The sequence below is a fragment of the Cervus canadensis genome, chromosome 5 (assembly GCF_019320065.1).
Source record: "Cervus canadensis isolate Bull #8, Minnesota chromosome 5, ASM1932006v1, whole genome shotgun sequence".
NCBI lineage: Eukaryota > Metazoa > Chordata > Mammalia > Artiodactyla > Cervidae > Cervus > Cervus canadensis.
The window spans coordinates 53,437,495-53,462,941 of NC_057390.1; the positions used below are offsets into that span (position 1 = coordinate 53,437,495).

The 25,447-nt window shown below is 42.6% G+C and overlaps 1 protein-coding gene across 5 annotated transcripts in view; it reads right to left on the reverse strand.

Moving 5' to 3' along the window:
* CTNNA2 (catenin alpha 2) overlaps positions 1–25,447 on the reverse strand; it is a 1,320,456-nt gene that overhangs the window by 862,366 nt on the left and 432,643 nt on the right. For all 5 annotated transcript variants that reach the window (XM_043468829.1, XM_043468828.1, XM_043468827.1 and 2 more), the window contains 2 exons: positions 19,668–19,834; positions 1,153–1,272 (listed from right to left, as the gene is read on the reverse strand). In XM_043468829.1, coding sequence (XP_043324764.1) covers positions 1,153–1,272; positions 19,668–19,834 — 287 coding nt within the window. The remainder of the gene's footprint in view (positions 1–1,152; positions 1,273–19,667; positions 19,835–25,447) is intronic.

Here is a 25,447-nt window from a genome sequence, read left to right on the forward strand (position 1 = left end):
TGGGACAATGGGGGGCAGAGAAAACCCAGGCCGACCACCTTCATCAACATGACTCAGTACCTGTGTTCTCCTTCCCTCTTCCACTCCACTCTCTTCCTCTCTCTCCCTCTCTCCCTCTCTCTGCCTTTCCTCTATTTTCCCTCATGCTTTCTTAATCTCTTTCATAAAAGTTTTACTTTGCATGCTGCATTCTTGGGAGAGGGGTGTTGTATATATATGATGCTGTCCACAGGGTGGGGAGGTAAAAACTGAAGGCAACGTGCCCAGAGAGTGGTCACTGTGCCACACCAGTCTGACATTTTTTATTTCAATCAGGTCAGACATAGAGACCAGACGTGTGGTGTGAAGGGGGAGAGGTATCGGGAGGGATGGATTGGGAGTTTGGGGTCAGCAGATGCAAACTCTTACATGCAGAACGGATAAACAATAGGGTCCTGCTGTTTAGCACTGGGAATTATGTTCAATATCCAGAGTTAAAACATAATGGAAAAGAATATTTTTAAAAACTGTATCTATATGTATAACTCACTAAGTGCTGTACAGCAAAAATTCACACAACGTACTATTCTAGATATGCTGCAAAGATGGGGCAGTGTCAAATTACAATTTTTAATGTAATTTCTTACATTAAAAAAATAAGTAAATAAAGGTCAAAAAAAAAGAGAAAGGTTAGAGCCTGGTGGGGTTGGCAGGGTGGTCCCCACCAGTAAGGCAGGTGGCCTGTGATCAACTGTAAGTACCCAGGGGGACTGGGAGTACCAGCAGTGCACAGTGGGACCAGAACTGACCCAAGTAGGAAACTGTCTTTGTGATCACAGGTCCTAGGGTATTTGATGATCTGACAAGCAGTTGATGCAGTTGATTATGCACTGTCCAGGTCTACAAAACTGCAAGATTATGTAAACTCACTCACTTTCTCCCCTTGTTGTTGTTCAGTCACTCAGTTGTGTCCAGCTTTTTGCAGCCCCATGAACTGCAGCATGCCAGGCATTCCCATCCTTCACTATCGCCCGGAGTTTGCTCAAACTCATGTCCGTTGAGTCAGTGATGTCATCCAACCATCTCATCCTCTGTCACCCCCTTCTTCTCCTGCCCTCAGTCTTTCTCAGCATCAGGGTCTTTTCTCCCCTAGATTTCCAAAATTTTTCCTACCTGTTGTCTTCTTGCAGCTACATAGTTAAGTTTCACCATCTCTTTTCCAAATTCTTTAAAGCGATTTGCAAGGTCTTGCTCATTTGTAGCATTTTTGACAGCTTCCAAGGCCTCCTCCACCTGAAACAAACAAACAAACAAATCCAATATATTTATAACTGGATAGTATTTCAATATTGGACTTCACTGGTGGCTTAGTGATAAAGAATCTGCCTGCAACCCAGAAGATGCTGGTTTGATTCCTGGGTGGGGAAGATCCCCTAGAGAAGGAAATAGCAACCCAGTCCAGGATTCTTCCCTGGGAAATCCCATGGAGAGAGGAGCCTGGTGCGCTACAGTCCAAGGGTTGCAAAAAATTTGGACATGACTTAGCAAATAAACAACAAATTTCAACATTGCTAAACATGTTAGAAACACTAGTTGTTAAAAAAAATGCATTAATATTTAAATAAAATAATAGGAAAAAGTACCCCAACAAGCATTTATAATCAGAAAATTACATACTATTTCTTATACAAAAGATGCATGCATGCTGTCATTTCAGTATGTCCTACTCTTTGTGACCCTATGGACTGTAGCCAGGCAGGCTCCTCTGTCCATGGGAATCTCTAGGCAATAATATTGGAGTGGGTCACCGTGTCCTTCTCCAGGGGATCTTCTGACCCTGGAATGGAACCTGCGTGTCTTATGTCTCCTTCATTGACAGGAGGGTTCTTTACCACTAGCACCACCTGGGAATTGTTATATAAAAGATAATAACTGCTAAACTTCTAAATTATATAAAACACTACATTGTTTATATTCTGAGCTGTGATTTCCATAAGGAATATGGACTTTTACTTTCAAGTAGAAAGATAAAGAAAAATAAACTTAAGAAGATGTATGGATTTAAAAACAAACACCAGAAATCTTCACAGGAGGAAATGTTTTGTAAACAAAAACTGAAGGAACTCCTGGGCTGCAAAAAGCTTGAGATAGCTTAAATCTACATCTTGGCATCACCTCCAAATCTGCAATAAAGGGATTGTAATTTCATTTTTATTTCATTTATTTATTTACTTATGGCTATGTTGAGTCTTGGTTGTGGCACACGGGCTCATCAATGCTGCTGGCAGAATTCCCCTTGCTGTGGTGAGCAGGGTCTACTCTCTAGTTACGGCTCTTGGGCTCTAAAATGTGGGCTCAGTAGTTGTGGCAGATGGGCTTAGCTGCTCCAAGAAATGTGGAATCAGTTCTCAGGCCAGGCATCAAACCCATGTTCCCTACATTGGCAGGAAGATTCTTAAGCACTGGACCACCAAGGAAGTCCTAGGAATTGTAATTTTAAGCTACGATTATGCCTTGCTATTCCATAAAGGAGAAAGCAATGAGCCTCAAGAAGTAAGTGAATTTGAAGTTTCGTTGCCATTTAAGGTGGCATCAACTAGGGTGAACAGAGTAACAATCACTGGAAATAACCAAGAACATAATCTTGAGTGAACAAGGCACAAGACGGAAACCACATCTGCAAAATCGAAAGTTCTTAGTTTTGAAGGGAGTCTGGTGGAGAGGCCTCAACTAGTACAGGCTTTTGAGAAAGGCAGCAGAAAAAAGAGAGAGAGAGAGAGGGATGGTAGCTCTGAGAGTTGGACTATAAAGAGGGCCAAGCGCCAAAGAATTGATGCTTTCAAACTGTGGTGTGGAGAAGACTCTTTGGAGTTCCTTGGACAGCAAGGAGATCAAACTGATCAATTCTAAAGGAAATCAACCCTGAATATTCATGACTGACACTAAAGATCTAATACTTTGGCCACCTGATGCTAAGAGTCTACTCATTGGAAAAGACCGTGATGCAGGGAAAGATTGAAGGCAAAAGAAGGTGATGGCAGAGGATAAGATGATTACATAGCCTCACTGACACAACGGACATGAATTTGAGCAAACTCTGAGAGATAGCGGAGGACAGAGAAGCCTGGCATACTGCAGTCCATGAAGTCACAAAGAGTCAGACACAACTTAGTGACTGAACAACAACAAAGCTCTAAAAGAGTAATAAAAAATACCGAGAATGTATGGCCTACTGCAGAATTCCAATTGCCTCTTATAGTTTAGATCAAATCAAAAGACAACGTACAGACAGTTCACGGTTGAGAATGTGGGGATCCAAATGACCACTAAAGTGGCTAGAAAAAGTCATAGATTAACACAGTACCAAGTGATAGAGATACACAATTTGTTTAAACTTGACACAATCACAAAGGTTGCTAATCCAACTTCCTCACCAAGTTTCACTGGATGGAGGAAGAAAATGGTGTATATAAACCAGTGATAATGGATATCATCACATCCTTTCCTCCACAGATATTATAATACCATTCAGTTTACCCAACAGACTAACATTTCATTAAGGAAAGAGTCACAGCCAGAATGGAGGTTATTTATAAAGATGGTGAAAGTAGCTCAATCTAGACTCCAGATAAAATTGTTTCCGTTCTCATCATCGATGGAGATTCTCCATCTTTTTTTTATTTCTATTTGTAAAAATACAAAATGATTTAATTCATCAATTTTAATGTTTTCCAGTTTCTATGCAGGCTTTAATTATACTCAAGGAAAAGAGAAGTATAGTTGAAAACAGAACTGTTGTGTGTTAGGATATCTTTTAGGCACTCGAGTCAAAGGGCATTTTATAGTACGAAATGGCTCATTTAAACAATTTCATGGATTAATGAGAATCTCATATCTCAAACCTTTAAAACAACTCATCAGTGATGTTTCTTTCTAATAGATTTATAATCATTTTACCGTGGCTATCAACAGCGTCACTGAGAGGAAGCTGTTGGCAGTTAATTTGTTCCTGCTGCTTATTTGAGTTGTAAATCTTTTCTTGGGACATAAAATCTGGCCCCAGGGAAGAACAAAATAATTATCTCAGAAGGAACTAAATCTTGGAATTGTCTTATTATATATATATATTTATATAAAACAGGCTTCTTGTTGGTTTTTAATCAGGCCAATTTGGAGTATTTATTTTGCTTTGTTACACATCACTTATTTTCTTATTGTTTTTCTCTGAAGAATCCAGATGCTGGTCTGAATTTATGTTTCTAATTCAATGAAGTTCCTTGGAAGAGCAACACCAGTGATAGTGTCTGTCTGCGTAAAGCTAGACTTCGTCATACTCAGAGTTCCAGAGTGACAGGTTTCTAGTGAGAAGCTCTCATATCGAAACACACTTCTGAACCTACCCAACACCCCACAGAAATGGAGAGAATGGAATTAACATCTAGGATTTAGGATACCATCACCGGCCCAGTATACTGCTATTAAAGAGATAAATGATACACAGAGAGAGCGGGAGAGAGAAAGAGAGAGAATAAATACAAAGTGGAAGGGACACAGACAAGGAAGAAGAAAAAAAAACAAAAACAGGGCGGGGGGAGAGATGGGCACTTCCAGGCACTTCTGAAAAGTCAAAATCAATATGAAAATCAAGGTTTTGCTTTCGAACAGAGCCAATGTTCTTTTGTTATTTTCAGGTGTGTGGAGAAAGGAAATTGACTCCTACATGCCAAGCAATGAATCCTCCTGCCAGTTCAGGAGACACCAGAGACTCGGGTTCAATCCCTGGATTGGGAAGATACCCTGGAGTGGAGAATGTCAACCTACTCCATTATTCTTGCCTGGAAAATTCCATGGACAGAGGAGCCTGGTGGGCTTTAGTCCATGGGGTCACAAAGAGTTGGTCACAACTGAGCATACACACACAGAAGTGAAGCGAACATCTTAAAAGGTAATCCTTATGTAGAAGAGGAACCCGGGACACTTTGTCCACCTACCTGCCCCACAGTGACACATATAGGTCAGTACGTGTAGGGAGGGCTATGGGGTCAGACTGGCCTGTGTTTGAGCCCCAGCTCTGTCATTTGTTAGCTCTGTGATCCAGGGCAAGTCACCTAACCTTTCTAAATTCCAACTCCAATGTCTTCATTAATAATACGAAGGCAATAGAGTCCAGATACTACAAAAGGTTGTTCTAAGAATAATATTAGATACAAAATGAAGAAAAGAAATAAAAATGAAAAATATGAAATAAGGTGGTAAACTAAGTCCTAATATAAAATAAATATAAATGGGCTAAGTGCTTTAATTAGAAAACAGAAATTCTCAGATGGGGCCTTTAAAAAGATCCTGCAATATCTCATCTATAAGAGACAATTTGAATAAAAAGATATAAAATGTTGAAAATTACAAAATGAAACCTTCTACACTAATGAATTTGAAAACCTACTTGAAATTGACAAATAGGTAAAATGCCAATATTGATTTTAAAAAGAAGTAACAGAACTCAAATAGACCAAAGAATGTTATAGAAACGGACATGGTAGCCAAAGATGACTTTTCTGCTCTTTTCCCAAACAAACCAGGCACATTAGGTGGGGGGAAAATGAAATGTAAAATAGCAAATACATAGCAGAATGCCTGTCAAGAATTAGGAGCTCCTTTCATAGACATGGGCTTCCCAGGTAGCTCAGTGGGTAAAGAATCACTTGCAGGGCAAGAGATGCAGGTTCGATCCCTGGGTAGGGAAGATCCCCTGGAGGAGGGCATGGCAACCCACTCCAGTATTCTTACCTGGAGAATCCCATGGACAGTGAAGCTTGACAGGCTATATAGTTCATGGGGTCACAAAGAGCCAGACAGGACTGAAGCGACTGAGCCCGTGTGTGTGCATGCACACACACGCACACACACACACAGATACACACACACACATATACACACAGAGAGATACACGCACATACACACACACAGATACACACACACACACAGATACAGACTTGCTGTATAATCCACCTAAGGGTAAACATTGTTTCTGAATAATTGTAAAAAGGAAAGACTACTTCTTGCTCTTGGACTATCTGCAGGTGCCAAGAAATCTAGGAATAGTGGAAGGACGTGGTGGTCTCACGGGGGAGCTGTGATAAGGGGAGTTTGCCGCGGCTCTGTGTGCCAAGCCGGATTGGGAAATCACTTCCAACAAGCTGATAAAGACGGCCCTCAGGGCAGTTGCCACATCCTTCCCTGAAATGAGAACACCCTCCTGACCTTGGGTACTACTGAGGGCTGTTCTCACAAAAGCCAGTCTGGGCTGAAGAACACCGGTGCAAGAACCCTCGGCTCCAGCAGGTCTTCCTGTCCTTAATACTGGAGCCTGCGCGTGGGAACAGCTGAGCAAAGTGAACATTCTAGACAGGATATCCCAGTGTCCTCTATCTTTACTGGATTGAGATATTATTTTCAAGCTTGTCTCTCACAACTCTTGAAATCTTTGATCTTCTCACAGAGTCTGCTCAATATAGCCCTTACCCCCATTCCAGAGCAAGCCTACTTGCCACTATTATTTACTCCACAATTGCGTCTATTTGTTTGATATAGACTCTTTAAATCTAGTCTCTAACTTTCCCAACTGAAATTTCACTCATTTACTTTGACATAATAAAAGTAGACTGAGAATTCATGAACTAACTCAATACCTTTTAAGCACCTTCTAGGGACTAGGCAGACATATAGGTATGGGCACAAATTGAACACAGGAGTCTGGCCCTCCTCCTGGACTGTGTGACATGTTTCTTCTGGGCACAGTCACTGTCCATGTCGTTACGATCAACATCTCTGTTTGGACAGACTGACTTCATTCCAGGGTCCTAATCTTGATACTCAGTTGATGGGATTTTAAGTGAAACCCAATGAAATGATGTAAGACAATAAGGCCCCTATGTACAAACTTTCAAGCTGTGAATTTGCAAAGACGCGAACATGCATTCCCTAAATTGAGTGAAATGGCAGCTTGCCTCCATCTCTGTTGCTGATGACCCTTCAGCTCTACGATCTCCCACCTCCCCTTCCTCCCCCAGTCAGTAGCTCTTCCTGTCTGTTCACTCAATGCCAGGCCCTGTACGCCAGCTATTGTACTGGACTACTGTACTTTTCAAGGCACTGTATTATAAGGTGAAAATGTTTTATTTTTCTGTTTAATTGTTTTATATGTATTATTTCTGTGAAAAGTATTATAAACCTATTACAGTACAGTACTATAGAGCTGACCGTGTTAGTTGGGTACCTATGCTAATTTTGTTGGACTCATGAACAAACTGGACTTACGAACACACTCTTAGAACTGAACTCGTGTGTATGTAGCAGACTTATGGTATGTCATATGAAGTTCTCTTGTTAGGATCTGGATTTATAGCGAAATTTTAAACTCTTAGGTTGGAGGAAAAGTAATTGCAGTTTTGGACCCTGAGTTTTAAATCATTATAACTATGCTCAAGTACATCTTTATTAATCAAAATAGGAACCATTACAATCAACACATTTTTGCCAAGGAGAAAAAAAGTTTTATTCCTGTAGCATAAAAATCCATGCTTCATGGTTTGACAAACTCTTGGAAAGCATTTTCTGAGTCCTGCTAGTTGTGGAAGCATTTTTGCTGCAAAAGTTGTCAAGATGCTTGAAAAAGTGGTAGTTGCCTAGCAAGACGTCAGGTGAATATAGCAGATGAGGCAAAACTTTGTAGCCCAACTCATTCAACTTTTGAAGCATCAGTTGTGTGACATGCAGTCTGGAGTTGTCTTCAAGAATTGGGCCCTTCCTGTTGACCAATGCCAGCTGTAGGCATTGCAGTTTTCAGTGCATCTCATTGATTTGCTGAGCATGCTTCTTAGATATAATGGTTTCTCTGGGATTCAGAAATCTGTAGTGGATCAGAGGGGCAGCAGACCACCACACATTGACCATGACCCTTTTTTGGTGCAAGTTTGGCTTTGGGAAGTGCTTTTGAGCTTCTTCTTCATCCAACCACTGAGCTGCTTGTCACTGGTTGTAGAGAATCCATTTTTTGTCATGTATCACAATCCAATAAAGAAATGGTTCATTGTTGTTTCCTAGAATGAGAAGACGGTACTTCAAAATGACAATTTTTTTTTTTTAATTTTTAGTGAGATAATGAGGCACCCACTTCTCAAGCTTTCCCACCTTTCCAACTTGCTTCAAATGCCAAATGATCATAGAATGGTCGACACAGTTCTTGGGCAACTTCTCCTGTAGCTGTAAGAGCTTCAATGATGGCTCTTAATTGGTTGTTGCCAACTTTTGATGGCTGGTCACTATACTCCTCATCTTCAAGGCTCTCATCTCCTTTGTAAAATTTCTTAAACCACCAGTGCGCTGTACGTTCGTTAGCAGTTTCTGGGCCAAAGCATAGCTGATGTTGCAAGCTGTCTCCACTGCTTTATGATCCATTTTGAACTTGAATAAGAAGATTGCTAGAATTTGCTTTCTGTCTAACATAATTTCCATAGTCTAAAATACACATAAAATGAGCAGCAAGTAATAATTCATTAACAAAAAACATAAAGTGAGAAATGTGTATTAAAATAATGTGTAACATTGTTACTGAAAGAGTATGTGTATGGAGTCTGGCTGCCTGCTGCTCAAAAGCCAATAAGCAAGCCAAGTTGGTAGAAAGGAAAGTTTGTTTTATTTCAGATGCCAGCAACTGCCGGGTGGGGGGAGGGTGGCAGACATCAGTCCAAAGGCTGACGTCTGTCCAAAGCAGGGGGTGAGAGTTTTTATAGGTGGAGTCAGGGGAGGCGTTACATGCAGAAACAGCACAGTCATATCTAACAGTCATCTTCAAAGTGTTCATCAGTGGTCTGACTAGCATCATCTTGGTTGTTTGAGATACAGTTAATCTTCAGTTCCAGGGTGCACAGGTTCCCATTTCTTTATGGTCAATTCTCAGAATTGTGGCAGCCCAAGCCAACTTATATGCAGAGCACATCACGAGAAATGCTGGGCTGGAGGAAGCACAAGCTGGAATCAAGATTTCCAGGAGAAATATTAATAACCTCAGCTATGAAGATGACACCACCCTTATGGCAGAAAGCAAGGAGGAACTAAAGAGCCTCTTGATGAAAATGAAAGAGGAGAGTGAAAAATTTGGCTTAAAGCTCAACACTCAGAAAACTAAGATCATGGCATCCGGTCCCATCACTTCATGGCAAACAGGTGGGGAAACAGTGGAAACAGTGAGAGACTATTTTTGGGGGCTCCAAGATCACTGCAGATGGTGACTGCAGCCATGAAATTAAAAGATACCTACTCCTCGGAAGGAAAGTTATGAGCAAAGTCACAGCATATTAAAAAGCAGAGACATTATTTTGCCAACAAAGGTCCATCAAGGATATGGTTTTTCCAGTAATCATGTATGGATGTGAGAGTTATACTATTAAGAAAGCTGAGCACCGAAGAATTGATGGTTATGAACTGTGATGTTGGAGAAGACTCTTGAGAGTCCCTTGGACTGCAAGGAGATCCAACCACTCCATCCTAAAGGAGATCAGTCCTGGGTGTTCATTGGAAGGACTGATGTTGAAACTGAAACTCCAATACTTTGGCCACCTGATACAAAGAACGGACTCATTTGAAAAGACCCTGATGCTGGGAAAGATTGAAGGCAGGAGGAGAAGGTGACCACAGAGGATGAGATGTTTGGATGGCATCACCGACTCAATGGACATGAGTTTGGATAAACTCTGGGAGTTGGTGATGGACAGAGAGGCCTGGTGTGCTGCGATTCATGGGGTCGCAAAGAGTTGGACACGACTGAGTGACTGAACTGAACTGAAGTCCTGGGTACAGTCTGTCATTATGTAGTTAACTTCTCCACCTGGGGTTTGTTATCTGTAAGACAGCTCACATGATATGGCTCAGAATATTATCTATAGCCCTTGAGAAAGAACCTTGAGCAGGTCCTTGACTACACTTAATGACTAAATTATTATTATTTAGTCTCCTTTGACTGTTGCCCTTTCTTTCAGCATTTCTCATTTCTCTGATTAACTTATTCTTTGACTAAGTTTTCCACATGCAGAAGGCATTCAGATGACATGGTGCAGGGGCAAGGACCACAGCCTTCTGCTCCATTTCAACATAACCATATTTATTTAAGAATATATTTCAATATCAAATGGCAAAGTTCAACAATGCAAAACCGCAATTACTTTTGCACCAACCTAAATAGCTTGGAAATGGGAGTTGGCCAAGTCAATGAATGAACAAATATAGAATTCTATATTTAACGACTTGTTGAATCATATAATCTAGTTTGACACTGATATCTCAGCATCATCATACTTTATCTCTCTGCCTCCTAAAGATAAGCTGCCTTCTTGATTAAATTTTCTGTTTCCTTGTGAGCAAGTGAAGAAAATGATTTCATCAGAAAGCAAGAATGATTAAATGCTAGTGTCACTGATTCATAATGTGCCATGTTTTACAAAACACAACAATAATACAGCTTGATACATTTCCAGTTATTTTCAGCTTGTACAAGAAAAACGACAATAGTCAGTTTCACTGATTACTTATTGATGAACCAGACAATGTTGCAAATAGTTTACACGTATCTAATTTAGTCCCCCCAAAATAGGCCTTTGAAGTTGATACCTCTCTTGTTTCTGCTTTACCAAGGAGAACTAAGGCCAGACAGGTGACACAGCCAGCCTGAGAGGTCTCATAGCAAATGTGTGAGGTAATCTGGGTTTGAACCCAGGTACTTTGCTCCAGAACACATACTCTGAACTCCTGAGTTGGGCCACCTCAATTTCCCTGAAAGGATGGGTTCGTAAAGCTGCTGGAGTCTGGGTCTGGATCATACTGATCAGCTGATAATGAAAATTCTTTAAGGTCCTGCCCCATCTGATCAGTCTGCAGGTTCTAGTGCTTCTATGTCTTTAATTTCTCTAAAATCTACCCCTTTACAGTTCACACGGCCACTGTCTGCATTCAGCTTTCCTTTCATTCACTGGCCTGGGTCATGTAAAACATCTCTCAAATGTCTCCTTGATTGGGCTCACCCTTTTCCAAACTGCTACCAAAAGTATTTGTCTAAATCAGGAATTTGATTTTATTGTTTAGAACTACTCAATTGCTCCCCATAATCTACAAACAGAGTCTAAACAAATTTGTTGTTCAGTCGCTAAGCCATGTCCGACTGCTTGTGACCCCATGAACTGCAGCATGCCAGGCTTCCCTGTCTATCACCATCTCCCAGAGCTTGCTCAAACTCACGTCCATTGAGTCGGTGATGCCATCCAATCATCTCATCTTGTGCCACCCCCTTCTCCTCTTGCTCTCAGTTTTGGTAGATTCCAAACTAATTATGATAATCAAGAGGCTCCCCACCCTACATCTCTCTCTGACTGCCCCTCCCACCTCACCCCCTCTGCTCCAACAACGAATCAACCCTATTATTGTGAATACTCCAAAATCTTGCCTTACTCTCGTGCCTTTGTTCTGTCCTCAGTTTGTGAAGCTCGGTGTAGATAAAACTTTTTGCCCCACCTGAATCCATCTCCGCTCTTATGCAAGAACACCCCAGCTGTGAGCAGTAAACCACTCTCTTCTTGGGCTGGTTATCAGATCCCAATTCATGCTGTCTGCCTGCTCTGTGAGCCCTTTAATAATTGTTCCTTTGTTAAGTTTTGTAGGGAGAGTGTGGCAGACAGGCAACAGAGGGGGAAGGGGCTTTGTCTGCTGGTCCTGGAGGGCTCCCTGGACAGAGGCAGTGGCAGGGGCAGCTCTTCCAACACCAGGTGCCCCCGGGGGTGATTCTGTAGTGGAGTGTCTCCAGAAAGACATCTCTTCATGAGCACTTTTTTCCTTGACTCCCTAAAGGGCAGATTTCTAGCAAGTTCCATTGGCTTGTGTGGCACCTCAGTATCCCTTCTATAATCCAGTGGTCCAGGAACATCTGGATCCTGGCCCTGGTGTGGGTGGGCTCTCTCTCTAGGGCTCCGTCCATCTGCCATTCCTATACTCCTGAGCATTCTTCCTAGTCAATCCCTTGTTACTCTTATCAGAGCTCACAACTCTTCACGTTGAACTTTCTGAGCTCAAATTACTGTGTAGCTTCAGTCTCACTACTGTTTGCTGTGCGCCAACCTCTTTCCCGGGGCTTCCCTGGTGGCCCAGATGGTAAAGAATCTGCCTGCAATGCAGGAAACCCAGGTTTGATGCCTGGGTTAGGAAGATCCCTTGGAGAAGGAAACGGCAACACACTCTGGTATTCTTGCCTGGAGTATTTCATGGGCAGAGGAGCCTGATGGGCTACAGTCCATGGCTTCACAAAGAGTCAGACATGACTGAGTGAATGGCACTTTCACTTTCACTCCTCACAGCCTCTTTCCACACCCTCAACTCCTAGCTCTCAACTTCAGGCTTGGGCTTGTGACCCCAGCCTGTTCAATCTGGTTCAAGCAACCGATTCAGGAAAACACAAATCTCATTCTGTTCACTACAACCCATTCCTAAGTCCTGTCTTTCCCAACCACATCACCCTTCTTCATATTATTCTGAATTCCCCAATAATACATTTGGTTGAACTTATCTCACCCTTGTCTTGCGGGTGTGGTGAGGGAGAGGAACAGTGTTGACCAAACTCAGAAACAGCATGTCCCATTTCCCCTCTAAATGATTAACTCAGAGATACGTATCTGATTTAGAGGCTTCCCTGGTGGCTCAGAGGGTAAAGCATCTGCCTGCAATGCGGGAGACTTGGGTTCGATCCCTGGGTCAGAAAGATCCCCTGGAGAAGGAAATGGCAACCCACTCCAGTATTCTTGACTGGAAAATCCCATGGACAGAGAAGCCTGGTAGGCTTACAGTCCATGGGGTCACAAAGAGTCGGACACGACTGAGTGACTTCACTTCACTAGAGGCCGACAGAACCAACAAGCTTGTGAATCCTTTATTTGAGCTTCTAAGGAAGAGAATTTCTTCTTTTTTGCTATCTTTAGTCTAGAAGCATGTAATCATGAGAATGTTTTACAGCTACCTTGAGATCATGAGAAAAGGGCCTATAGAGAAGAGTGTTCTTCCTGAGAGAACAAAGAAACTGGTCCTTGTCACATGTTTGTACCTTGATCAACCTCTGCCTGAAGCCAACTGCCTCTGGATTTTTAGTTTGGTGAGTCAATATATTTCCTTTTTGAAAGACTAAGTTGGGTTGGGTTTATGTTATTTAAAAATGGAAAACTTCCTAATTATTGTATTTTCCTTCCAGATGAGACCATAGCAATATGCACAATTTTCCCAACATGCACTGCACTCTTTCTTAATGTCTCCCCCACTACCAGCCTATAAAGTTTTAAAGGCAGGAGCTGAGTCTTATTTACCTTTGAAGTTATGTATTGTGGCACAATGTTCTGCACACAGTAGGCATCCGATAAGTATCTCTTGAAAGGATAACTGAATAAATAGATAAATTCTAAACAACCCAGCTATATGAAGTTCATGCCATGACAGCTCTGATGAAAAAGGCATGCTAAGAATATGGGCAGTAACTTCTACATTTATAATTAGAGACAAGGATATTTTATACCAATTGCCTGCAGTTATTCAAACATAAGAGCCACATTATGTGCAACAGAAATTAATGCAACACTGTAAATCAACCATACTATAATAAAAAAAATTTAAACCATATGAGAACTGCAGAAGGAAACATAAAACTATTGAGAAATAATGTTACTGGGGATTCTCTAGTCCATTTGATGCTAATGTTACAATAAAGTATAGGTAATATTAAACCTACCCCCAAAACAACTGGGCAGCAGCATTATATTTGGCCCCTGGTGGCCTCAAAGATAATCTGAATTTTCTGAGAAGTTGACTAAAGGGTTGTGTATTCTATGTTGCTATTGGCTTTCCAGGGAGAAGTTCTGAGACAATTGAGAACATCATTATTCCAGGACTCAGCTTGAGTACAGAAAAAAAGGGATTGTTTCCTCTGACATACACATGTCTAGGTGAGTCTGTGTGTAATGTCATCACCAACACCAAGAACCAAACAATAGAATCTGATTACATTCATGCGGAGACTAGGGAAAATAAATACCGCTCTTCTCAATCACTGATTGAAATGCGAGATTCCTTCCAAAGTGTGAAGAGTCACGTCTCAGCCTAACACACTGACAATGTCAGCTGATTACAGGACACACCAGGTGTCTGCAGGGAATCACTCACCAGCAACTTCAACAATACAAGTGATTATAATTCAGCAGTTCTTAATGATGTCTGATGTGCAAATGATTCTTTTAGCTTCACTCAGGAACATCATATTCCCACTTTGGCGATAACTCAGCTTTGAACTATATGTCACTCACTATTTCATCAGTAACTTCTTGAATTCAAAATAACTACAGTAGCAAAAACCTTTGACAGCCCTATCGAATCTTTAATAAAATATATTCGAGAGAGCTCAACATTAAAGCACACATGAATACTTACAAAATAAAGCAACTAGCTTCATATGAGCAGTTAGAATATTTATGTGTGTATGCTAAGTTGCTTCACAGTCGTGTCTGACTCTTTGCAACCCCATGGACTGTAGCCCTCCAGGCTCCTCTGTCCATGGGATTCTCCAGGCAAGAATACTGGAGAGGGTTGCCAGGCCCTCCTCCAGGGGATCTTTCTGACCCAGGGATTGAACCCGTGTCTCTGCTGTCTCCTTTATTGGCAGGCAGGTTCTTTACCATTAGTGCCAGCTGGGAGGCCCGGTTATATGAAAAGATGAACTATACCAGCATAAAAACTTAAGTTTACAAATGTAATTTTAAGGTAGCAGAATGCAAAAACCTATACTCTGCCAAATCACACAGTCTCTGTAGAATTCCCAATTCTTTATTTGATTTGAAGGATTTGCTCAGGATTACTCAATTTGCCAGCAATTACCTACAGGGTGCGGGACAGAAAATGAAGGCAGGCACTTTAGGAGAATAAATGGACTTTCCTTCATCTACTCAGTGAATTATTGATGCAAAAACATGGAAATATGTTTCTGATAAGAAGGCAATTCTGTCCATGTTCCTGTAAGTTACTCAGAAACAAGAAAATAAATCAATATCTGGAAAGAACAGCAATAAAGTTTTGGCACATGGCCTAAAAGATTAAAAAAAAGTAAAATATTATCTGTAATGCTCAAAGATAAAATAGCTATGCAGTGGTTAACATGGCAGGAAGCTACAGGACTCCCTATAGTGTATTAATTAATCTTTAGATCCAACAGAAAACCAGGTTACTACTTTATTATCATTAGGAATCACCTGCCACCCTTTTGCCCATCTATATTCTATCATCCACTTAGTAAAGAAATTCACTTTTATTTGGAAGAAACCTTGATAACAGTATATATGATTATTTCTAACCTGCTCCATCAAAATAGGTAATGATATTTCCTTCGTCTCAAGTATGTGCTCAGATGCTCAGTCGTGTCCGACTCTGCAACTCCATGGACTGCAGCCCACCAGGCTCCTCTGTCCATGAGTATTTCCCAGACAAGAATAATGGAAGGGGTTGCTTTTTCCTTCTCTAGGAGATCTCAACCCAGGGGTCAAACCCACATCTCCTGTGTCTCCTGCATTTACAGGTGTGTTCTTTACCACTTAGACATCCGGGAAGACCCTCATCTTAAGTCAAAAACAAATAAATAGATGTTAGCAGACAAATTTGTTTATGAGAGGATGTGCTTCTATGGAAAAAACAAAAATGCTAAGTAGAATTGTATACTATGTCTATTTGCAATTAATTGTTGACACATTGTCTTTTTCACCTGGTTGGAGCACTAGTCCCATCCTGACACCCTGATTGACTCAGTGAGAACACCAGAATCTGCAGTTCCCCACTGAAGCCACAGGATGGCACCATTCCACCACTACTGTCCCCTGCAGAGGTCAGACTTCGAGTACAACAAATGTGTTATTTAGTCTTACAATCATTTTTAATTTTATCGCTGACAGTCTGACAGGACTACTTAATATTGCTGGGTTGACCTTTCCATATTTTGTGTTAAATTTTTTTTTTTTAAACTTCTCTTAATCTGCTGTGTCGGGAAGAGGATATAATTGACTCTACATTAGGACAGGCTATAGTGTGATACCACCAGTGACAGCACTGGTCAAAACAGATGGATAAAAGGCAGTGTTCCAGGCATCACTGGTGCCCTGCAGCACTCTACAGACCCCAGACTTCATGAGCACCAGCCACATGTGGGCCGTTCAGAGACAGTATTTTTTTAAGCTTTCATCACTCCCCAGAAAGGGCAGAACTGGCTTTCCACAGAACGTGCATGCATGCATGTTCATCCTTGTTCAAGTCTTTGCAACTCCATGGATTGTAGCCTGCCAGTCTCCTCTGTCCATGAGATTTTCCAGGAAAGAATACTGAAGTGGACCCTCCTCCAGGGGATCCTCCCAAGCCAGGAATCAAACTCATGTCTCCTGCATCCCCTGCATTGGCAGGCAGGTTTTTTTTGTTTGTTTGTTTGTTTGTTTTTTTTAACCACTGAACCACCTGGGAATCCCAGCACAGAGAATGCTAACATATAAGATGTAAAGTTAATTTCCTTAGGTCCAGTCCTGTTCTCCTTGTAAAAGAAGATGGTCCCTCTGGGGAAAGATTTTTCTTACAATGTGGCTTTTGAAGATTAGGCAGGTTGTAAGAGAAAGGAAAGAAAACTTATTCTTCAACACACTTGAGAACAGTCATCTGTAGCCTTAAAGATGCACATAACTCAGATGGGGCTGCAGGAATAACAGCCAGCGCTATGGCCTGAGAGTGGTTCCAGAATCTGACAATGGTGACAGGTGCCACTGACCAGACACTTACTTTGTACCAGACTCTGTGATAAATGCATCATAGGAATTTCCCTGTTGAGAGCTCCCCGCGGCTCTGAGGGCTGCACTGTCATTAGCCCTCATATCAACAGATGAGGTGTCTGAAACCTGAGGTTTTATTTTTTTCATTATATATACACATGGGCTTACTAAATAGCCCAGTTGGTAAAGAATCCGCCTGCAATGCAGGAGACCCTGGTTCGATTCCTGGGTCAGGAAGACCTCCTAGAGAAGGGATAGGCTACCCACTCTAGTATTCTTGGGCTTCCCTGGTGGCTCAGCTGGTAAAGAATCTGCCTGCAATCAGGGAGACCTGGGTTCAGTCCCTGGGTTGGGAAGATACCTTGGAGAAGGGAAAGGCTACCCACCCCAGTATTCTGGCCTGGAGAATTCCATGGACTATGCTGTATATGTATACAGCATAGTCCATGGGGTTGCAAAGAGTTGGACATAACCGAGCGACTTTCACTTCCACTTTATACACATATTTATTGAAATACAGTTGATTTATAATGTTGTTAGTTACTGCTGTACAGAAAGGGATTCCATTGTACATCTTTCTTTATATTCTTCTCCATTATAGTTTATCATACGACATTGAATATAGTTTTCCCTGTGCCATCTATAGGACCTTGTTTATTCATTCTATATATAAAAGCTTACATCTGCTAACCCCAACCTCCACTCAGGCCCTCCTCCAAGTACCCCCTGGCTTGGCAACCACCAGTCTGTTCTCTACGCTGATGAAGGTTTTACGTGGTGGGTTATGACAGGCTGGCAAGTGGACACCAAACAAGATTACACCTAGGCTGTCTGACTCCAGTGGCCAAAAGGTTCAGCGTAATGTTACACTGCCCCTCAACATCCTCTGAAACAGGTGGCCTCTCTGCATATTGCTCACCTCATCCAACTTGCCAAGAGTCTTCTCTGGTTTCTGAGTCCTACTCTCCGGGGGCTTCCCAGGTGGTGCTAGTAGTAAAGAACCCACCGACCAATGAGGCAGACACAAGAGAGGTGGGTCTGATCCCTGGGTCGGGAAGATCCCCTGGAGGAGGGCACAGCAACCCACTCCAGTATTCTTGCCTGGAGAATCCCATGGGCAAAGGAGACTGGTGGGCTACGATGGTCTATAGGGTCGCAAAGAGTCAGATACTACTGAAGCGACTGAGTAGGCACACACTCTGTGGGAGAAAATTCCCAAGCAGGTTCTGCTCTGTGTCCCTTGGCTCCTCAGGAACCATGAAGAGCGGGCGACACCTGTTTCATGACCATGCGACCCATGTTGGGGATGCTGGGATTGGAGGCCTTCCATCATACTGCAGAATTCATACAAAACTTGGAAATCTTGGCTCCTTTCTTGGGGCCAGCCCAAGCAAGGCCCTGCCTAAGAATTTCTGACACAGAACATTTGTGCTTTTGGAAATTTCTCAATGAACTCCCCTACTGGACAAATATGAGATGGAAAGTGAGGTAAAAGTAGGTTGACATTATTCACTTCCTATCTCACCTGCCCCCTCATTGTTCATTTCATGGGAAAAGAAAATAAGAAGTTGAGGGAAAGTGATAAGCCAAGAATGGCCAGACCTGGGGGAACTAAGCCAGCAAGAGGTTGGCTCCCCAAAAACAAAAGTCCATGCTTCACATCCCATCATCTAAGGACACTGAGGTCAGTGTAGGCTGGTGCAAACAGTCCAGGAATGAAAGCCACAGCAGGCATGGAATAGAGATCCTTTAGGCAGAAGCCATGTTCCTAAGTAACTGTTTCATCATCAAAGAGTAGAATCATCCAGGAGGGACCAGAGGCCAGTCAGCAACTAGGAAAGAGAGCAAAGTGTAGAAGTCATGGGCTATGAGGGCTGCGCATGACCCTGAAAAATTTGTGACCAGGGCATGTGTCCACTTCCATTAAGAAACAGAAGGCTTAACTGGAACCAAGGAATCGTGACAAGCAAGGGACATATGATGGGGTTGGTGGGGCACACATGTGCACCCAGAGACCCAGTCCAGGTGTGTGAGATGAAAATTGATGCAACAAGATTGACTTTAGTAAACAGTGGCTTCTTTTTATTGCCAGACTGAGGGAGGTTCAAAGTACATAATTCTATAAAAGGGCAACGATAGAGCAGTTAACAAAATAGAATGTAACAGGATCTGTATTAAGGTGGGCAGAGGTGGTCAAGTGGCCAGCTGCCTAGAAGAGCTGCGTGTGTGTCCCATCACTCAGGCATGTCCGGCTCTCTGCAGCCCCACAGACTGTAGCCCGCCAGGCTCCTCTGCCCATGGAATTGTCCAGGCAAGGATACCGGAGTGGATTGCCTTTTCCTCCCCCAGGGGAACTTCCTGACCCAGGGATCGAACGCAAGTCTCCTGTGTCCTCCACACTGGCAAGCAGGTTCTTTGCCACTGGGCCACCAGGGAAGCCCCTAGAAGAGCTGGCCTGGCCTGAATGACTACAAGGACCAGTGCTGCTCTGAATCTCAAGACAAAACCAAGGTGGGCACCCCACACGAGGCCTCTGCAGCCTGAAAGATGCACAGTTTTGCACTCCAAGAAATAAGGGGAGATTTAAACTCCCTGTTTTGAGAGAAGGCAATTCAAGTGAAAAATCTGTATCTTTGAAAAATATATTATTGAGTATAAACTGAGTATTAGAAAAGTTAAGGGCATACCACTTGGGTGAGTAACCAAGTGACCCTGTGAGCAGTGACACATTGTCAGTCCAGCTCAGCACGGTACTATCCGCGGTCACCATCACCATCCACATAAAGCATATTTTGATAAGTTCTACATACGTACAATTTTCAGATGAGACAAAAGCCTCATGACATCCGCCATGTCTGCCAGGATGAGCAAGCGGGTCACAGCGGACAGCAGGGCCCGTGCCGCCCGCACCATGGTGCCGCGCTTCACCGACGAGCAGGGGTCATCCGCAAACTCCGAAGAAGCGATGCGCATGGTCTCACCTGGAAGACAGACACGGAGACACACGTGGGTAGACAGGAAGCTCAGAGGCCGGCAGTCACAAAGATCTGTGGAGGGGTAATCAGAGCTCTCACAGCAAAACCACCCTGGCCCGGTGGTACCAGCTCCCTCATTGAGGCAGAGACTTTCAAGTCAGACCCCTCAGTGCCCCCAGACAGGTGCTGTGGACAAGATCCAAGTATGAAATCATGTTTTTAGCATCAATATGTTTGGAGGAATATGTTTGATTCAGTTTGTCTAAGAGTTGAGATGAATCTGCCGACCTGAATCATTCTCTCTCCAAGTCCCTTGAAACCAGTGGTATTTACTAGGCTAGTTGGTTTCTGACAGCTGAAGAACAAAGCTAACAGCTCCAGAGGGGAATGAAACTAAAGACTTTGACCTGATGAACTCTGTTCTCTTAATTGAGTTAAACAGACAATAACAGACTACAGAGAGAGTCTGTGCATGCATGCTCAGTCACTCAGTTGTGTCCGACTCTTTGCGACCCCACGGATACAAGTCCACCAGGCTCCTCTGTCCACAGGATTCTCCAGGCAAGAATACTGGAGTAGGTTGCCATGCCCCCCTCCAGGGGATCTTCCCGACCCCAGGGATCTAACCCAAGTCTCCTGCATTGGCAGGTGGATGTCATTCTGTAATACAGAGAACATTTATGAGACAATTGAACCGATTCAGCAAATATTTATCAGGCACAGACTGGTAAAAATTCTCTACCAGGGTCTGGAATTGCAAAGGTGACTAAGAATGCCCTGGCCCCAGGGAGTTCATAGTCTAACGAGGACACACATTGTAAATACATACTTAAAATACAGAGATTACATGCCATCATAGACATATGGCTAAGAATGAAGGCAAAAAAGAGGAGGAAGCAATTAACTCAGTTAGTGTGAGGCTGGGGGACTGGGGGCGGGGGGAGGGGTGTTGGGGGTGGGGCAGGGAAGCTATCAACACTAATGGCCTTTGAAAAGCCAAGACGCATTCACCTGGAAGATGAAGGTGGGCAGGGCTCCTGAGGCAACATGAACACGAGGTCTCTGAGCCCAGGGAAATGCAGTCACCTGAAGGTCACAGTGAGTGAGGGCTGTAGGCAAGAGAGGCGCCAGGGCCTGGGACACTAGGCAAGAGATTTGGACTGTGGCCTCAGGAGATGACTTCACAGATTTTTATTTTGGCCATATTATGTAAAACTGGAGGGGTCAAGACTTGTGCAGAGAAAATAGGCAAATGAAGCTACAATCTGAGAGAGCAGATGAGGACATAGACGGGAAAAATAGGAACGGGATCCAGAGATAAGATCTGTATCAATGAGATGATGAAGGGAAACATGAAGAGACCATGGAGAGAATCAATGGATTTGGGGATTAATTATGTATGGAAGGGTTTCCCTGATGGCTCAGAGGTAAAGAAGTTGCCTGCAATGCAGGATATGCAGGAGATGAAAGTTTGATCCCTGGGTCAGGAAGATTCCCTGGAGGAGGAAATGGCAACCCACTCCAGTTTTCTTGCCTGGAAAATTCCACGGTCAGGGGAGCCTGAGAGTATACAGTCTAGGGTCCCAAAGAGTAGGACATGACTGAGCACACACATGCGTTATGTATGGAAACCAGAGAGGAGTTGGCGGTAATGGTGAATACAGACCCACCACAATGGACTGGTACATATTTGCACAAAGGGACCCCAGGAGTGGGAAACAAAGGGAGGTAATTAAACTACATGAGATGGGCCCCATGTTTGTGGGGTAGATATCTACCATGTGTGGCTGGATCTTTTAAAGAGGCTACCATCCATGATATGTATATGACACGGCTGCACAGCTTACTCTTTATGCCTAGGCACAAATAGCTTGAAATATAACAATAGTATGGGAGAAGATTAAATTATTTTTATTATGATACTGGTGAATTGTCAAGATGTATGGCTCTAGAGGCCTAAATAAACTTTAAGGTAGAGGTTGGCAATTAAGATATACATATTCATCGCTTTTCTGCCTTTTGGCTAAGATCAAGTGAAAAGATACATATTCAATTCAATGGTCCACAGGCTTACATAAATACCCTCTTGGCCTATCCTTTGTCCCTAAAAAAAGACTAAGCAGATAACTGTGTGGTGGGGAGAAAGTTACCTCATTCTCACTCTGTAGAGTTCAGCCAGAAAAAACTGTATATACCAAGGTGAATCTACTGAAATGTTGAGAGGGTCACCCTGAAGACTAGACATAAGTGCAAATGGTACTGTTAATGGATAAATCAATTGCTGCTGGAAGGGATCCACTTATTCAAGGAAGGGAGAGAATCTTTTCTTCAGGTGAACCCTAGGGAGCTACACTGTTGATCTCAAATTCTTCAGGTTAAATTGCTACGAGCCATCGCTTGGGTAAGAGTGGCCCATTCAGGCAGGGGTCTTCTCAGGAAAAAAGAAAGGGCCCTAATATGAGAGTCACACCTCCTTCCAGCTTGTGGAGTAAACATGCCTAAGTAAACTGATTTTCATACAGAATTACCAAGAAACAGGAAGGGGGCAGAGTACAACCTTTAAAAGAATAACATAGCCAGAGGACACAGCATAAACTGATTAGAACCAACTAGGTCCAATGGCCGATTCAACTTCTACTTGACCTTGAGCCTCAGTATAAGCTCACTGTAACATACTCCAGGCCCCAATGGTTCTAACATGCATGCTGAGTTGCATCAGTCGTGTCTGACTCTTTCCGACCCTATGGACCACAGCTCACCAGGCTCCTCTGTCCATGGGATACTCCAGGCAAGAATACTGGAGTGTATTGCCATGCCTTCCTCCAGGGGATCTTCCTGATGCAGGGATTGAGCCCTCATCTCATTATGTCTCCTGCATTGGCAGGCAGGTTCTTTACCCACTGAGTCACCTGGGAATCCTGAAGATTCCAAGGATGACCAAAAAACATCAAAAGTGGGTGGTGGCCCAATTCCTGGAAAGTCCACTCCTTCCCCCAAAACAATGGAATTCTCTTCCTACTCATTAGCCTATGAAATTGCATTGCATGCATGCTCAGTCATGTCTGACTCCTTGCAACTCCACAGACTATACAGTCCATGGAATTCTCCAGGCCAGAATACTGGAGTGGGTAGCCTTTCCCTTCTCCAGGGGAGCTTCCCAACCCAGGGATCAAACCCAGGTCTCCTGCATTGCAGGAGGATTCTTCACCAGTGGAGCCACAAGCTCCACCTGGGAAGCCCACTTAGTCTGTGAAATTACCCACTCCTATAAAAACTGACAATCCCATATCCTGAGGCCTCTCATTCCTCTCTTTCTGCACATTCTGTCTATAGAGTATGTTTCTCCCTGAGCAGACCTTCTTTCTCTTTACTATGGCTCACGCTTGAATTCTTTCCTGTATAAAGTCAAGAACCCACACATGGAGGCTGTCCCAAGGACTCAGATGTGACCTGGGATGTGACCATCCTTTAGCTCCCCACTCTCTTTTCTACAACTCACTTCATCCAGATGCTGACTGTTTGGCCAGAAATACTGTCTCAAAGCCCAGGGGATGACACTCTGCAGTATGGAGCTTTCGGGCAGAGCTAATCAGTGTGGGGGCCACAGCAGGTCCTTCTGGTAGGAGCTCGGGAGATGTCCATGAGAGAAAAAATGAGACCCAGAGACAAGAGACAGGAAGAGATCCACATTAATAAATGTGACTCTGCAAATGGAAATGTCATGCTTAATTCTGAGATTATCCTCAAATAAACAACAGACCACTTAATCCAATCTAAATTAAAACTAAAAACACAGTTGAAGCAGATACAAATGAGTTCATGTTTTTAAAGGTTTCAAAGGAAAGGCAAACTGAAGTCAGCTATAAATTTAATTCATTTTACATCCCCGTAGTTTTAGGATTACTAAAAGAAAACAGAAATCTATATTACATAATGATAAGAGAGTTTATCAGAATAAAATCAGCTATTCACCCAGGAACTGCTTTTTCTATACAACTAAAATATTTAGCTGAGAAATAGCATGTGTGTGTAGGTGCAGGAAGCAAGCAATTAGGGGAGGACACCAGAGCTGCCTGTTTCTTTTATTTACACTCTTGTATTCAAGCTCATTAACTTGATTACAGACCTAAGGTCAGAGCAGGGCTTCTATGATCAAGCCTCTGATCCTCTAAAGCCACTACTACCTGCTGGAAAGAAGAAAAAATAACATCTTCAAATAAGCGACTTAGGGGAAATAGTAATTAATATGAATATAGTACTTCTATATAAAGGGCTAGTTTGTAAGCATTGTTCTAAAAGCTTTATCTATATTAAGCCATGAATTAAAAGAGAATCTCTCTCTCTCCCTTCACATGCTTGCAGGCAGATTCTTTACCACTAGCGCCACCTGGGTCTTTAAAGTAACAAAGACTAAGGTCACATTCTGACATCTCTCCAACCATTCCAAAGTTTGTAAGATCAGCAATTATTCAACATCTGTGTTTTAGTCCCCTCAGCTGTAAAACAGGGGTGAAAATAATAATAGCCACCTTGTAAGACTATCATTAAAGATAATCCATTCAAAGCACCCAGCATTAGACCTTACCAGTAATGGGCTCTTACTCATTATTGGATAGCAAGGAGATCAAAACATCAATCCTAAAGGAAATAAGCCCTGAATATTCACTGGAAGGACTGATGATGAAGCTGAAGCTCCAGTACTTTGACCACTTGATGCAAAGAGCCTACTTATTGGAAAAGACCCTGATGATGGGAAAGATTGAGGGCAACAGGAGAAGGGGCAATGGAAGATGAGATGGCTGGATAGATGGCACCACCAACTCAATGGACATGAGTTTAAGCAAATTCTGGAGATACTGAAGGACAGGGAAGCCTGGTGGGCTGCAGTTCTTGGGGTTTCAAAGACTGGGACACAACTTAGTGTCTGAACAACAACCACAATAACTCATTAATACCATAAATACCATAGCTACCACTCTCACTGCGATCCTCTCCAATAAAATGTTGGTAAACTCCTGGTTAAAGATTTGGAAGTGCCTTTGCGGCTGATTTCACTGCTTGTGTATATAGTAATATACAAGCAAGAAAACATCTGCCTGATAAAATTATATTACGTTGAGGCAGACTATACACCCTCCTGCCCACCCTCACAGATAGCATTGGTGCTCGGTTTTCAAATTGGTGCTTGTTTTGCTTCTTATGCTACCCAACTGGAGGAAACGGGAATGTTGCAAGGCTCCTGTAAAGCAAGAGTCGCAGTCCAAAAAATGGGGATTACTCTTTTGCCCCAATGTAGTAGAAGACCATACTCTTGAAAACAGTAAACAGTGATACGCTAAGCTTAAAAGAAAACTAGAAAGAATCAATACTGAATTCAGTATAATTTAATATTTTTATAAATTAAAGAGAAAAGAAATTGATAAACATGGTCAATTTAAATGTCATTGTGCAATGAAAGTGTTTTGAAATAACTGCCCTATTAAAATGTATAATTAAACTAAACTTGTTGTAAGTAAATGAAACCTATTGTAAGCAAACAAAACTAATATAAGTAAAGCAAATAAGCATACAATAAATTTTTTTTTATAAATCCCAAATTTCAATAACCCTATATACATA